Source organism: Panthera tigris, chromosome C1 (genome assembly GCF_018350195.1).
Source record: "Panthera tigris isolate Pti1 chromosome C1, P.tigris_Pti1_mat1.1, whole genome shotgun sequence".
Classification (NCBI taxonomy): domain Eukaryota; kingdom Metazoa; phylum Chordata; class Mammalia; order Carnivora; family Felidae; genus Panthera; species Panthera tigris.
Genome location: NC_056667.1, coordinates 45,496,437 through 45,510,129, shown reverse-complemented (window position 1 = coordinate 45,510,129; position 13,693 = coordinate 45,496,437). Strand labels below are relative to the sequence as shown.

Sequence of the window (13,693 nt, the reverse complement as noted above, 5' to 3'; positions counted from 1 at the left end):
TTAACTGTTATTATTAATTATTAGTAATAAGAGTAATACTAAGCTTAAGGCACTTGGGAGAATACAAAAATGTTATTTCATGAAGACAATGTCTGTCTTGTCTATCACTATATTCCCAGAACTTAGCCTAGGGCCTTGAACAGAATAAATACTAAATAAATAGTTACTGAATAAATAAAAGCAAAAATGATTAAATGAATGAATGAATACTGAGATACACTTTCTAACCTCCAATCGCTTACCACCTTATAAGAAAAATATGACCTACATGGAATAACCATAAGAAGATAGTAGCATAACAACTCGGGGTGCAGGGACACAGGCACCCCAACCCCAAGGCCCACACCACCAGGACCACAGCAGAAGGGAAGTTCTGCTCTAAGTGCTCAATAAGCTGGTGGGTTAAGTCATCCACGTGTGGGTGTTTCTGGTCCCCCACCACCTATCAGCCTGGGAGATGCATCTGTGTCGCAGAGACCAAGGTGTGCTATGGAGGGGAGACCCTGTGGGACACCTCCTCTTTGCAGCCAGCCCAACTCCACAATGAATGCCACAGAGGGGCACAACCTGGCTCTTGGAGGTTGGCAGGTAACTCCTGTATGCAGTCAGATTTGAAACCCTGGTGGGTCAATACACACCCCATACCTTCCACAGTATCAGATAAAGCACCTCTGAGCTTGTGTTAAGTTCAGCTGGGCCACAAAACCACTAGTAAGTGTGAGAATAAAGGGAAACATAGCTAAAAGAGAGCAGGGACACTAGAAGGGGGAGCCCTACCACTCAGTATCATTTACAGAGCCCATCGGGGTACTGATCACGACTGTGATGCAGCCAGTGAGAAACTGTCATCACTCTGATCTCTTGCTGTTCTCCAGTGGATTTTGGTTCAGAAAAATCCCTCCCAGATTTTTTTTTCCATGAAATAAAGTTCCTTTCCTTAAAAAAAAAAAAAAAAAAGAATGCACTAGCATAACAGGGGCGCCTCAGTCAGTTAACCATACGACTTTGGCTAAGTCATGATCTCATGGTTCGTGAGTTCGAGCCCCGCATCAGGCTCTGTGCTGACAGCTCAGAGCCTGGAGCCTGCTTCAGATTCATTCATTCATATTCTCTCTCTCTCTCTCTCTCTCTCTCTCTCTCTCTCTTCCCCCCGCTTCCCTCTCCCTCCTTCTCTCTCTCTGCCTCTACCCCGTTCACGCTTTCTGTCAAAAATAAATAAACGTTAAAAAAAAACAAAAAACAAAAAAAAAAAGAATTCCCATACATTAAAAAACTGAATTTGGATAAATAAAAAATGATAGAAACTATAAATTCAAGTTATTAGTTTGAGAACAGAAATGAATGCCATTATTTTTTTATAACTGGGAGTTTGTACTTGTACTGACTACTATTTTATGTCAACTACATATGCACAAATTACTTCATCCTAAGACTTTTATTTACATTTTCGTCTAAAGCTTGTAAATATACAACTATCGGTTTTAACACAAGTGGAATCAGTACTTTTCCTATTCTAAATGTATGTGCTGACAGAAACAGGTGCAAATATATGTATCAGCGTCTCTAATTTTCTTTCTAAGGAAAAGACAATTAAGTGACCAAGGTGCTTGGCTGGCTCAGTCCATACAGCATGTTGACTCTTGATCTCAGGGTTGTGAGTTTAAGCCCCAAGCTGGGCATAGAGCTTAATGTTAAAAAACAAACAAACAAAACAAAACAAAAACTGTAAACACAAAAGGTTTTTTTCCTACTAACTTCATTTCCATAACTAAAGTTGGTGCTAATTTACAATCACACGTTTATTTTATGTATGAGGCCTGGAACACTGAAGAAAGGCTAGGGGAGAAAAACAGTATACAAATGGAAAAGCAATCAGTCCCTGCATGCAGAAGAGATCAGCAGCTACCACGTAAAAAACTACTCCATTTAAACATTCCAAGAGTCACAGGTCTCTACACAGCCATTCCGGCTTGTAAGAGGAGAGATTCTGGAGAGAGGGTAACAGAATGTGTTTGTAAATAAATAACTGATGAAATGTCAGGTAAAAACAAAAAAACCCCTAGGAAACGTAACACAGTAAGTAAAAAGTAGAAGGTAAAGAATTACCATGGCTTGTGTATGCTAGATAAAGGTCCTATTCACAGTAACACTGCAAGCTCCAAAGTTTCTCACGTAACAAGAAATCCTTCACAGCCCTAGCTTATTTTTTTATTCAAAATCTTAGCAAAACTTTTAATGCTTTATTTCATCAACCATATGTAAAATACGTAAATCTCACCCTGTATTCCATTTGAAATTTATTCACTTTTTTTTTTAAGTTTATTTATTTTCAGAAAGAGAGAGAGAACATATGCATGTGTACACAGGGGAGGGGCAAAGAGAGAGGGAGAGAGAGAATCTCAAGCAGGCTCCACAATGTCAGCACAGAGCCTGAAGCAGGGCTCAAATCCCACAACTGTGAGTGAGATCATGACCTGAGCCCAAATCGAGCGCTGGACGCTTAACCGACTGAGCCACCCAGGCACTCCTGAAATTTATTCAAATGGTTTCTCAACATATACTACATTCGTGGGCCTTCTAGCATTGTGTGTACTAAGATGAGTAAGACACTCTCTCTACCCTTATGGAGTTATAATTTAGGACTGGAGGAAGACACACTGAGTAATAGCTAGATACGAAGCGATAATGAAAAAATAAAACCACGAACAAAATGTGGAAATCACGGAAGTGGAAGCAACTAACGCTGCCTGGAGGAATCAGAAGTAATTTCACAAGGGAGATGATAAGTAAGAATTATAAAGGATGGATGGAAATCTACAGGGTCAAAAAAGGCAGAAGACGAATCAGAGACAATAATATAAATTAAAACATGAAGGCATAAAATATGTTTTTTGAAGAACAAGGAGAAGCTGAATGTAGCTGAGGCACTGGTACCAGTGTGTGGTGGTAAGTGCAGGAGTGAGGCTTCAGGAGAAGGAAATGGAGCCTTATTAGGAAGGGCCTTTGAGGATTTGCTGCTTAAGCTAAAAAGTTTAGAAAACAATCTGAAATATTTAAAAAGATCAGGGCACCTGGGTGGCTCAGTCGGTTAAGCGGCCGACTTCGGCTCAGGTCGTGATCTTGCGGTCCGTGAGTTCGAGCCCCACATCCGGCTCTGTGCTGACAGCTCAGCTCAGAGCCTGGAGCCTGTTTCAGAATCTGTGTCTCCCTCTCTCTGACCCTCCCCCTTTCATGCTCTGTCTCTCTCTGTCTCAAAAATAAATAAATGTTAAAAAAATTTTAAAATAAAATAAAATAAAAAAATAAAATAAAATAAATAAAAAAATAAAAAGATCAGTGATCTGATCAGGTTTGTGTAAAAAGGAAAGCAAAATTCCTATGGTATTAAGTGTTAGAGACTAACATAAAGCAGGCACTCAATTAGTGTTATTATTATTAATACTACAAAATGCACGTAACAGTCACAAAAAGAATAATCACCTTATATCTTTGATAGTTGCCCGTTTCAGGGGGTCAACCTGCAGCATATGCATCAACAGAGTGGCAACAGAACGATTGAGATATTCTGGGATATAAAAAACACCCCCTCGGATCTTCTTAAATAACGTAGGTACATGCTCATCGTCAAATGGGAGGGTGCCACAAAGGAGAGCATACAAGATAACACCACAGCTCCAGATATCAACTTCAGGACCTGCATACAATCTAAGAAAAAGGATGACAAAAACCTGAAATACAAGTACCACTTTTTCTCATCTCCATGTACACCCTGTTTCTTCATATACATATTACAGACTCAGTCTATACTGATTTGCAGGCCTTCAATGAGGACCATGACCACACTCCCAACAGTCAATACTTGTTCCCGTAGAGAATTGGTCTATGCAATTACTATTCAAGTTTTCCAAAAGAAAGCAGTATTTTTCTTTGTCACAAACTCACTTAACTTACTAATTGACTAATTAAAAAAAAATAAAACAGGGGCGCCTGGGTGGCTCAGTCAGTTGAGCGACCGACTTCGGCTCAGGTCATGATCTCACGGTTTGTGAGTTTGAGCCCCATGTCGGGCTTTGTGCTGACAGCTCAGAGCCTGGAGCCTGCTTCCGATTCTGGGTCTCCATCTCTCTGTCTCTGTCCTCTCCCACTCATGCTCTCTCTCTGTCTCAGAAATAAATAAACATTAAAAAAAATTTTTTTAAAAATAAAACATACTATGGTTGAATTTTTATGGAAACATCAAAGTAGATAACCATAAACTTGAAAAAAACAATACTATAATGTATACGTTAAATCCTTTTATCATAAAACTACAATAAAGAAAATGCATATACAACAGAATTTTTATCCCTGACATGCATATTTTTTACGGAATATTTGAAACATTACAATGCCTAACCAGTCCTACAGCCATCTCTTTGACAGTACTTGTCCTGTATAACATTATCCTGAGTATGACTTTCATTCCAATCACTTGTTAGGTTAACTCACAGGACTAAGGTTAGCTTTGTTACACATAACCTATGCCTGGAATATTAGTTCTTTCTTCTCTCACCTACATAAAAAATATTAAAATGCTCCTGATAGCACACTGACAAACTCAAACCTAGGTCTGAGGTAACAAAGTAAATCTATGTTATTCCAATTAAAAGAATATAATCCACTTCAAAATGGTGCTGCCCATCATTTATATCATTTGCTGTACTGTCCAAAACTCCTATATCTGTTCCTTGCAATAATAACTTTTCTGTATTTTCTCTCAGAGAATTCTGTTAAGTTTTTAAACAGACACTGGTCACTGTAGAAAGTCTTCAGTTTATCACTGCAATCTGTATGAACATTTTTTCTATATACCAATGGGTAAGCTCCAATCTCTACTTGTACAGTTTAATTTCATGAAGTGACAATACTGTCCCCCCAAAACCTCATTGTTCTAAAAACAAAACATAAAATAATGGTCTATATAGTACCTTATTAAAAATATGTTAATTATTATTTAAGGACTGTCTGATAGGAATGCTTGAATATAGCAAATGCTCTTATCTGTACTTTATCAAAATAAAATCAATATTTCTTTCAGTCATTTTTTTAATGGAAAAACTCCCTTAAAATTTTTTTCAATAATTTAGCATCATCACAGACTCATGGAACTTTGAGAACAGACAGAACAAAAGCTCACCTAAGGGTTTTATGATCATCGATATACTTCTTATCTGTTCCTTCAGCACTTTACTCTTTGCTTACATCTTTATTTTATACTCTCTTCTTTTCCTTGCAATGTCTCAGTGACTTACTTTACACCTCTGCACTCTGCACCCGGGAACCTAGGTGTTTTACATATTGCCAGCATATATAGGACCAGGGACACTAATATTGTCCTATCAGGAACTTAATGCTTGAATTCTTTTGTAAGTGTTTCCAACAAACACAACACTTATTCTCTGTTATTACTATATCAGTAATACTATCAAAAATAACTAGGAATAAAAATAATTACACCTGGAAAAAAGAAAAAATCATTAAATATACTCATAACAAAATTTAAACTGTTTAAAAAATTGTTTAATAAAACTATTCTCTCTTAAAGAATGGAAAAATCAAAAGGACAATTTGTTCCTACTGTGTTAATCTTATCCTCTAAACAGAATATATCATAATTAAATGTTATTAAGATGAACAAAAGATTATGAAAAGTTTACTCTCCACCCATCTATTATTACCTGCCTGAGATGACTTCAGGTGCTGCATAATTGGGAGATCCACAACTAGTTCGCAGAAACTCACCATCCGACATCATATTAGACAATCCTGAAAATAAGAGTAACGTTTACTTCATGCTAGATATTTTTAAAAGTAGATATAAGTACGAGGGAAAATATCTTTAATGTCCTATACATATTTTTTAATTATTAGAAAAAAAGTAGTGGAAATTATTTGTTAGACTAGAAAAAAACATTCCAGCATGCTTAAGCTCTAAAAGATAAAGCACATCATGTATGATTCGAATTCCTTTTTCTAAATAAAAATCTTGATTCACCTGACAAATATGAGGTTGTTCTAAATTATATGAACTCTTCTAAACATAAAAGCAACAAAATATTATTTGCCCATTTCTACAGTTGAAAGAATGAAATGGAACCTATTACTTTTTGTCCTATGCTTTCAAAGCCTTTAAAAATAAAATCTCTAAGTAGAAATCAGACAGGTTCTTATTTATAAAGATTATGTTCCAAAAGCTTTTAATTTGGAAAGCTTATATTCAACACAGAAAAAATAATCTACTGAACCAAAAATCTAACTGGACTATAATATTAAAGAGTTTTTTTGATTTACAAAAGAGAAGGGGCACCTTTTAAAGTTTTTTTTTTTTTAGGGGGAAGGAGTCAACATAGCAGAGCTATAAGTAAGGGGACCCAAAGTTCCCTCGTCCTTCAAACACAGCAATACTGAGGCCAGAAGACGGAATTCCAAGAATCCAGGCTACAGAGTGACAGAAATATCTCTAGGGGCCCACAGGGACAACTTGGTGGTCCATAGGTGTGTGACTGTCAACTGGGAGAGAGAAAATGGGTGGCATAGGCACAGAGGAGAGGGATCCCTTTCTCTGGAGAGACAAAAGGAAGAGAAAGAGAGGCTGTGGAAGTGTAGGGCTGTATTTGGACAAGAGAAAAACCACAGACCGGGGAATAGAAAAAATAGAGAAAGAACCAATATCTAACACGATCCAGGGTTGCAGGTCTTTCTCCGGACTGGAGCCTGCCGCCCTGTATGCACGCCTGGGGAGGAGGAGAGCCAGACCCAGGCTTGGTAGCGAGCTCAGGGGCGCAGTCGGAGAGAGTAGCCCCCTCCCTTGAGTGCTGTGGGAAGAAGGTATATATCCACTCTAAAGACAAAAGACCCTGCGGACACCTGCCACCCAGGCCCAGAGCGGCACTACCCCAGAACTGGGGCGCACGGAGCACGATCCTTTATGACATCAGGGACTGAATTTAGCCAAGTGCCTGGGAGGTGCAGGAGATGGTGGAGTGGGACAAACTGACCCTCTTTGTGTCTGCACGGCACTGTGTGGACAGCCTGAACAGAGCAGTGGGAGACATCTGGTCTGGGGAGGAGAGACAGGAGTGTCCCCATTTTTCTCCCCATCGCCAACAAGGTTGGGCTTCAGGGAAGGGACAACGGACCCACAGTGCAGGCAGGACCTGCCTACACCAAACCACGCCCCTTCGTGCCTGGTAAATGCATATCTACGGAAGCGAGACTGCCACTGAAGCAGACAGTGTTCCAGACCAGCACCGCAGTCACAGGTTCCAAGGCACCATCAGGTATCAGTCCAGTGGTTTTGCATTTTCTGATTTGACTCTTGGTCAGTTCTTATTTTATATAATTTTTTTTTCTTCATTCCTTTTATTACTTCTAATTCTGATTGGTTTATTTAAGCAGATAATTTTTAATCCATTCTTTTTACATCTCTTCTGTATCTCCTTTTTCTTTTTTTTAAAAATGTTTATTTATTCATTTATTTATTTTGAGAGACAGAAAAAGAGCAGGGGAGGGGCAGAGAGAGAGAGGGAGACAGAGAATCCCAAGTAGGCTCCACAGCTGTCAGCACAGAGCCCAATGTGGGGCTCAAACCCATGAACCGTGAGATCATGACCTGAGCCTAAGGCAGACGCTTAACCAACTGAGCCACCCAGGGGCCCCTGTATCACCTTCTCTATTTTTCTTTCTCTCTCTCTCTCTCTCTCTCTCTCTGGATTAAGCAATATAGCTTCTCTCTCTGCCTGGTCAATTTTTTGGTTGCTGTTCTTTTCTTTTTAACCACCCGTCATTTCTCTCTTTGTATGGGATAAGGCTTCTTCCACCACCACACCCATTTTTAAATTTTCTTCAGAGTTACTTCAATGAACAAATCAAAGCACGCCTAGTAGAAGGTCCAAACTACCATTACGGGTAACGAGATAAAGCAACCAGAGTCACAACAACAGAGAGCATGCAATACACTCCAAAAACACCTCCTGAAGGGCCAGGTTCTGGACAGTGTACGACCACTTTTTAATATAATTGTGCTTGCAGGTGCAGGTCATATAACAGGCTATTAAAACACATAAAGGACAGAAAACTAGCCAAAATGATGAAACGGAAGAATTCTCAAAAGAAATTCCAGGAAGAAATGACAGCTAGAGAATTGATCAAAACAGATATAAACAATCTATCTGATCAAGCATTTTGAATAACAGTCATAAGATTAATAGCTAGACTTGAAAAGAACATAGAAGACAGCAGAGAATCTACTGCTACAGAGATCAAAGAACTAAGAAATAGTCACGACGAATTGAGAAATGCTGCAAATGAGGTGCAAAATAAACGAGATGCAGTGACAGCAATAGAAGATAAAATTAGGGAAAACGATGAAGCCAAGAAAAAGAGAGATAAGAAAATGCTAGATCATGAGGGGAGAATTAGAGAACTATGTCATTCAATGAAACATAATAATATCTGTATCCTAGGAGTTCCAGCAGAAGAAGAGAGAAAGGGGCAGAAGGTTTACTTGAACAAATTATAGCAGAGAACTTCCCTAATCTGGGAAAGGAAGTGGACATCCAAATCCAGGAGGCAAAGAGAACTCCCTTCAGACTCAACAAGAATAGGTCTTCACCATGGCATATCATAATGAAACTGGCAAAAAAGAAAGATAAAGAGGGAATTCTGAAAGCAGCTAGGGACAAATGGGCCTTAACCTGTAAGGTAGACACATAACAGTAGAGGCAGACCTTTTCCCTGAAACTTGGCAGGCCAGAAGAGAATGGCAGGAAATAATCAATGTGCTGAACAGGAAAAACATGCAGCCAAGAATCCTTTATCCAGCAAGGCTGTCATTCAGAATAGAAGGAGAGATAAAGGTTTTCCCAGACAGACAAAAGCTGAAGGAGTTCACAACCACTAAACCAGCCCTGCAAGAGATCCTAAGGAGGACTCTGTGAGTGGAAAGCAGCAAAGACTATAAAAGAACAGAGATATCACCACAAGCATAAAACCTACAGATAACACAATGACACTAAATTCATATCTTTCAGTAAGAACTCTGAATGTAAATGGACTACATGCCCCAGTCAAAAGACAGAGGATATCAGAATGGATTAAAAACAAGATCCATCTTTACGCTGTCTAAAAGAGACTCATTTTAGACCTAAGGACACCTTCAGAAAGTGAGGGAATGGAGAACCTCTATCATGCTACTGGAAGTCAAAAGAAAGCTGCAGTAGTCATACTTATATCAAACAAACTAGATTTTAAACTAAAAGCTGTAACAAGATGAAGAAGGAAACTGTATTGTAATTATGGGGTCTATCCATCAAGAAGAGATAACAATTATAAATGTTTATGCCCCCAACACACAGGTTCCCAAATATAGCAATCAATTAATCACAAACGTAAGCAACCTTATTGGTAAGAATATGGTAATTGCAGGAGACTTTAATACTTCATTTATAGCAATGGACAGATCATCTAGGCAGAAAATCAATAAACGAACAATGGCCTTGAATGATACACTGGACCAGATGGACTTGACAGATATATTCAGAATTTTTCATCCAAAAGCAGCAGAATACACATTCTTCTCAAGTGCACATGGAACATTCTCCAAGACAGAACAGTTACCGGGTCACAAAACAGCCCTCAATAAACATAAAAAAACTGAGATCATACCATGCATATTTTCAGATCACAACACTATGAAACTTGAAATCAACAACAAGAAAAAGTTTGGAAAGCCTCCAAAGGCATGGAGGTTAAAAGAACATCCTACTGAAGAATAAATGGGTCTGGGAATGCAAGCTGGTGCAGCCACTCTGGAAAACAGTTTGGAGGCCCCTCAAAAAATTAAAAATAGAACTACCCTATGACCTAGCAATTGCACTACTAGGTATTTATCCAAGGGATACAAGTGTGCTGTTTCAAAGGGACACATGCACCCCAATGTTTATAGCAACACTATCAACAATAGCCAAAGTATGGAAAGAGCCCAATGTCCATGGATGGATGAATGGATAAAGAAGATGCAGTGTGTATACACACACACACACACACACACACACACACACACACACACACACATATATATAATGGAGTATTACTCGGTAATCAAAAAGAATGAAATCTTGCCATTTGCAACTACGTGGATGGAACTGGAGGGTATTATGCTAAGTGAAATTAGTCAGAGAAAGACAAATATAATATGACTCACTCATATGAGGACTTTAAGACACAGATGAACATAAGGGAAGCAAAAATAATATAAAAACAAGGAGGGGGACAAAACATGAGACTCTTAAATATGGAGAACAAACAGGGTTACTGGAGGGGTTGTGGGAGGGGGGATGAGCTAAATGGGTAAGGGGCATTAAGGAATCTACTCCTGAAATCATTGTTGCACTATATGCTAACTAATTTGGATGTAAATTTAAAAAATTAAAGTAAATAAATAGGGAAAAAAAAGAATAAATGGGTCAACCAGACAATTAAAGAAGAAATTAAAAAATATATGGAAGCAAATGAAAATGAAAACACAACAGTCCAAACCTTCTGAGATGCAGCAAAGGCAGTCATTAAGAGGAAAATACACTGCAATTTGGCCTATCTCAAGAAACCAGAAAATTCCAAATACAAACACCTAATCGCTCACCTAAAGGAACTAGAAGCAGAAGAGCAAAGAAACCCCAAAGCCAGTAGAAGAAGAGAAATAATAAAGATTAGAGCAGAAATAAACAATACAGAATCCAAAAAAAAAGAGAACAGATAAATGAATCTAAGAGTTGGTTTTTTGAAAAAATAAACCAAATTGATAAACCCCTAGCCAGACTTCTTAAAAAGAGAGATGACCCAAATAGATAAAATCACGAATGAAAAAGGACAGATCACAACCAACACCACAGAAATACATACAATTATTAGAGAATACTATTAAAAATTATATGCCAACAAATTGGACAACCTGGAAAAAATGGACAAATTTCTAGACACCCCCACACTACCAAAATTCAAACGTGAAGAAACAGAAAATTTAAACAGACCCAAATCAGCAAAGAAATTGAATCAGTTATCAAAAATCTCCCAACAGGGGTGCCTGGGTGGCTCAGTTGGTTAAGCATCTGACTTCAGCCTAGGTCATGATCTCGTTGTTCCCAAGTTTGAGCCCCACGTTGGGCTCTGTGCTGACAGCTCAGAGCCTAGAGCCTGTTTCAGATTCTGTGTGTGTGTGTGTGTGTGTGTGTGTGTGTGTGTGTGTGTGTGTGTCTCTTTCTGCCCCTCTCTCACTTGTGCGCGCTTCTCTCTCTCAAAACCAAATAAAGCATTAAAAAAAAAAAATCTCCCAACAAATAAGAGTCCTGGACCAGATGGCTTTCCCAGGGAATTCTACCAGACATTTAAAGCAGAGTTAATACCTATCCTTCTCAAGCTGTTCCAAAAAATAGAAATGAAAGGAAAACTTCTGGACTCATTCTACGAAGCCAGCATTACTTTGATTCCCGAACCAGAGACCCCACAAAAAAGGAGAATTACAGGCCAATATCCCTGATGAACATGGATGTAAAAATTCTCAACAAGATACTAGCAAATCGAATTCAATAGTCTATTAAAAGAATTATTTGCCATGATCAAGTGGAATTCATTTCTGGGCTGCAGGGCTAGTTCAATATTTGCAAATCAGTGTGATACATCACATTAATAGAAGAAAGGATAAGAACCACATGATCTCAATAGATGCAGAAAAAACATTTGACAAAATACAGCATCCTTTCATAACAAAAACTCTCAAGAAAGTCGGGATAAAAGTAACATACGTTAACATCATAAAAGCCATATATGAAAAGTCCACAGCTAGTATCATCCTCAAGGGGGAAAAACTGAGAGCTTTCCCCTGAGATCAGGAACATGACAGGGATGTCCACTCTCACCGCTGTTATTTAACATAGTGTTGGAAGTCCTAGCCTTAGCAATCAGACAACAAAATGAAATAAAAGGCATCTGAATTGGCAAAGAAGTCAAACTTTCACTTTTCACAGATGACATGATACTCTACATGGAAAATCCAAAAGACTCCATCAAAAAGCTGCTAGAATTGATACATGAATTCAGCAAAGTCACAGGATACAAAATCAATGTACAGAAATCAGTTGCAAAGATGTAAAAGATCTGTATGTTAAAAACTATATAAAACTTACGAAAGAAATTCGAGAAGACACAAAGAAATGGAAAAACATTCCATGCTCACGAATTAGAAGAACAAATACTGTTAAAATGTCAATACTACCCAAAGCAATCTACACATTCAATGCAATCCTAATCAAAATTACACTGGTATTTCTTCTCAGAACTAGAACAAATAATCCTAAAATTTGTATGGAACCACAAAAGACCCTGAATGGCCAAAGTAACGTGGAAAAAGAAAACCAAAGCAGGAAGCGTCACAATCCCAGACTTTAGCCTCTAGCACACAAAGCTGTAATCATCAAGACAGTATGCTTTTGGCACAAAAACAGATACATAGACCAATGGAATAGAGAACCCAGAAGTGGACCCACAAATGTATGGCCAACTAATCTTTGACAAAGCAGGAAAGAGTATCCAATGGAAAAAAGACCGTCTCCAGCAAACAGTGGTGGAAGAACTAGAAAGCAACATGCAGAAGAATGAAACTGCACCACTTCCTTACACTATGCACAAAAATAAACTCAAAAGGAATGAAAGACCTAAATGTGAGACAGGAAACCATCAAACCCTACAGGAGAAAACAGGCAACAACCTCTTTGACCTCAGCCGCAGCAAATTCTTACTCGACATGTCTCTGAAGGCAAGGGAAATAAAAGCAAAAATGAACTACTGGGACCTCATCAAGATAAAAACCTTCTGCACTGCAAAGGAAATAATCAACAAAACTAAAAGGCAACTGACCAAATGGGAAAAGTTATTTGCAAATGACTTATCAGATATCAGATAAAGGGTTAGTATCCAAAACCTATAAAGAACTTACAAAACTTAACACCCAAAAAACAAATAATCCAGTGAAGAAACAGGCAGAAGTCATGAATGGATATTTTCCAAAGAAGACACTCAGATGGACAACAGATGCATGAAAAGATGCTCAATGTCACTCATCATCAGGGAAATACATATCAAAACCACACTGAGATACCACCTCACACTGGTCAGAGTGACTAAAATTAACAACTCGATCAACAACAGATGTTGGCAAGGATGTGGAGAAATGGGAACCCTCTTGTACTGTTGGTGGGAATGCAAAGTGGTGCAGCCACTCTGGAAAACAGTGTGGAGGTTCCTCAAAAAATTAAAAATAGATCTACCCTATGGCCCAGAAATACCACTGCTAGGAATTTAGCCAAGGGATACAAGAGTGCTGATTCATAGGGGCACATGTACCCGAATGTTTATAGCAGCGTTTTGAACAATAGCCAAATTGCAGAAAGAACCCACATGTCCATTAACCGATGAATGGATAAAGAAGATGGACTACTACTTGGCAATGAGAAAGAATTAAATCTTTCCATTTGCAACAACATGAATGGAACTAGAGGGTATTATGCTAAGTGAAATAAGTCAGTCAGAGAAAGACAGGTATCATATATTTTCACTCATATGTAGAATTTGAGAAACTTAATGGAGGACCATGGGGAAG

General features: G+C 38.4%; 1 protein-coding gene across 1 annotated transcript in view; it reads right to left on the bottom strand.

The window, feature by feature from the left end:
• The window catches only part of PRKAA2 (protein kinase AMP-activated catalytic subunit alpha 2), a 78,770-nt gene that overhangs the window by 13,331 nt on the left and 51,746 nt on the right, over nucleotides 1-13,693 (bottom strand). Inside the window, exons 5-6 of the mRNA XM_042997363.1 lie at nucleotides 5,718-5,805; nucleotides 3,481-3,705 (exon numbers count right to left, since the gene is read on the bottom strand). Coding sequence (XP_042853297.1) covers nucleotides 3,481-3,705; nucleotides 5,718-5,805 — 313 coding nt within the window. The remainder of the gene's footprint in view (nucleotides 1-3,480; nucleotides 3,706-5,717; nucleotides 5,806-13,693) is intronic.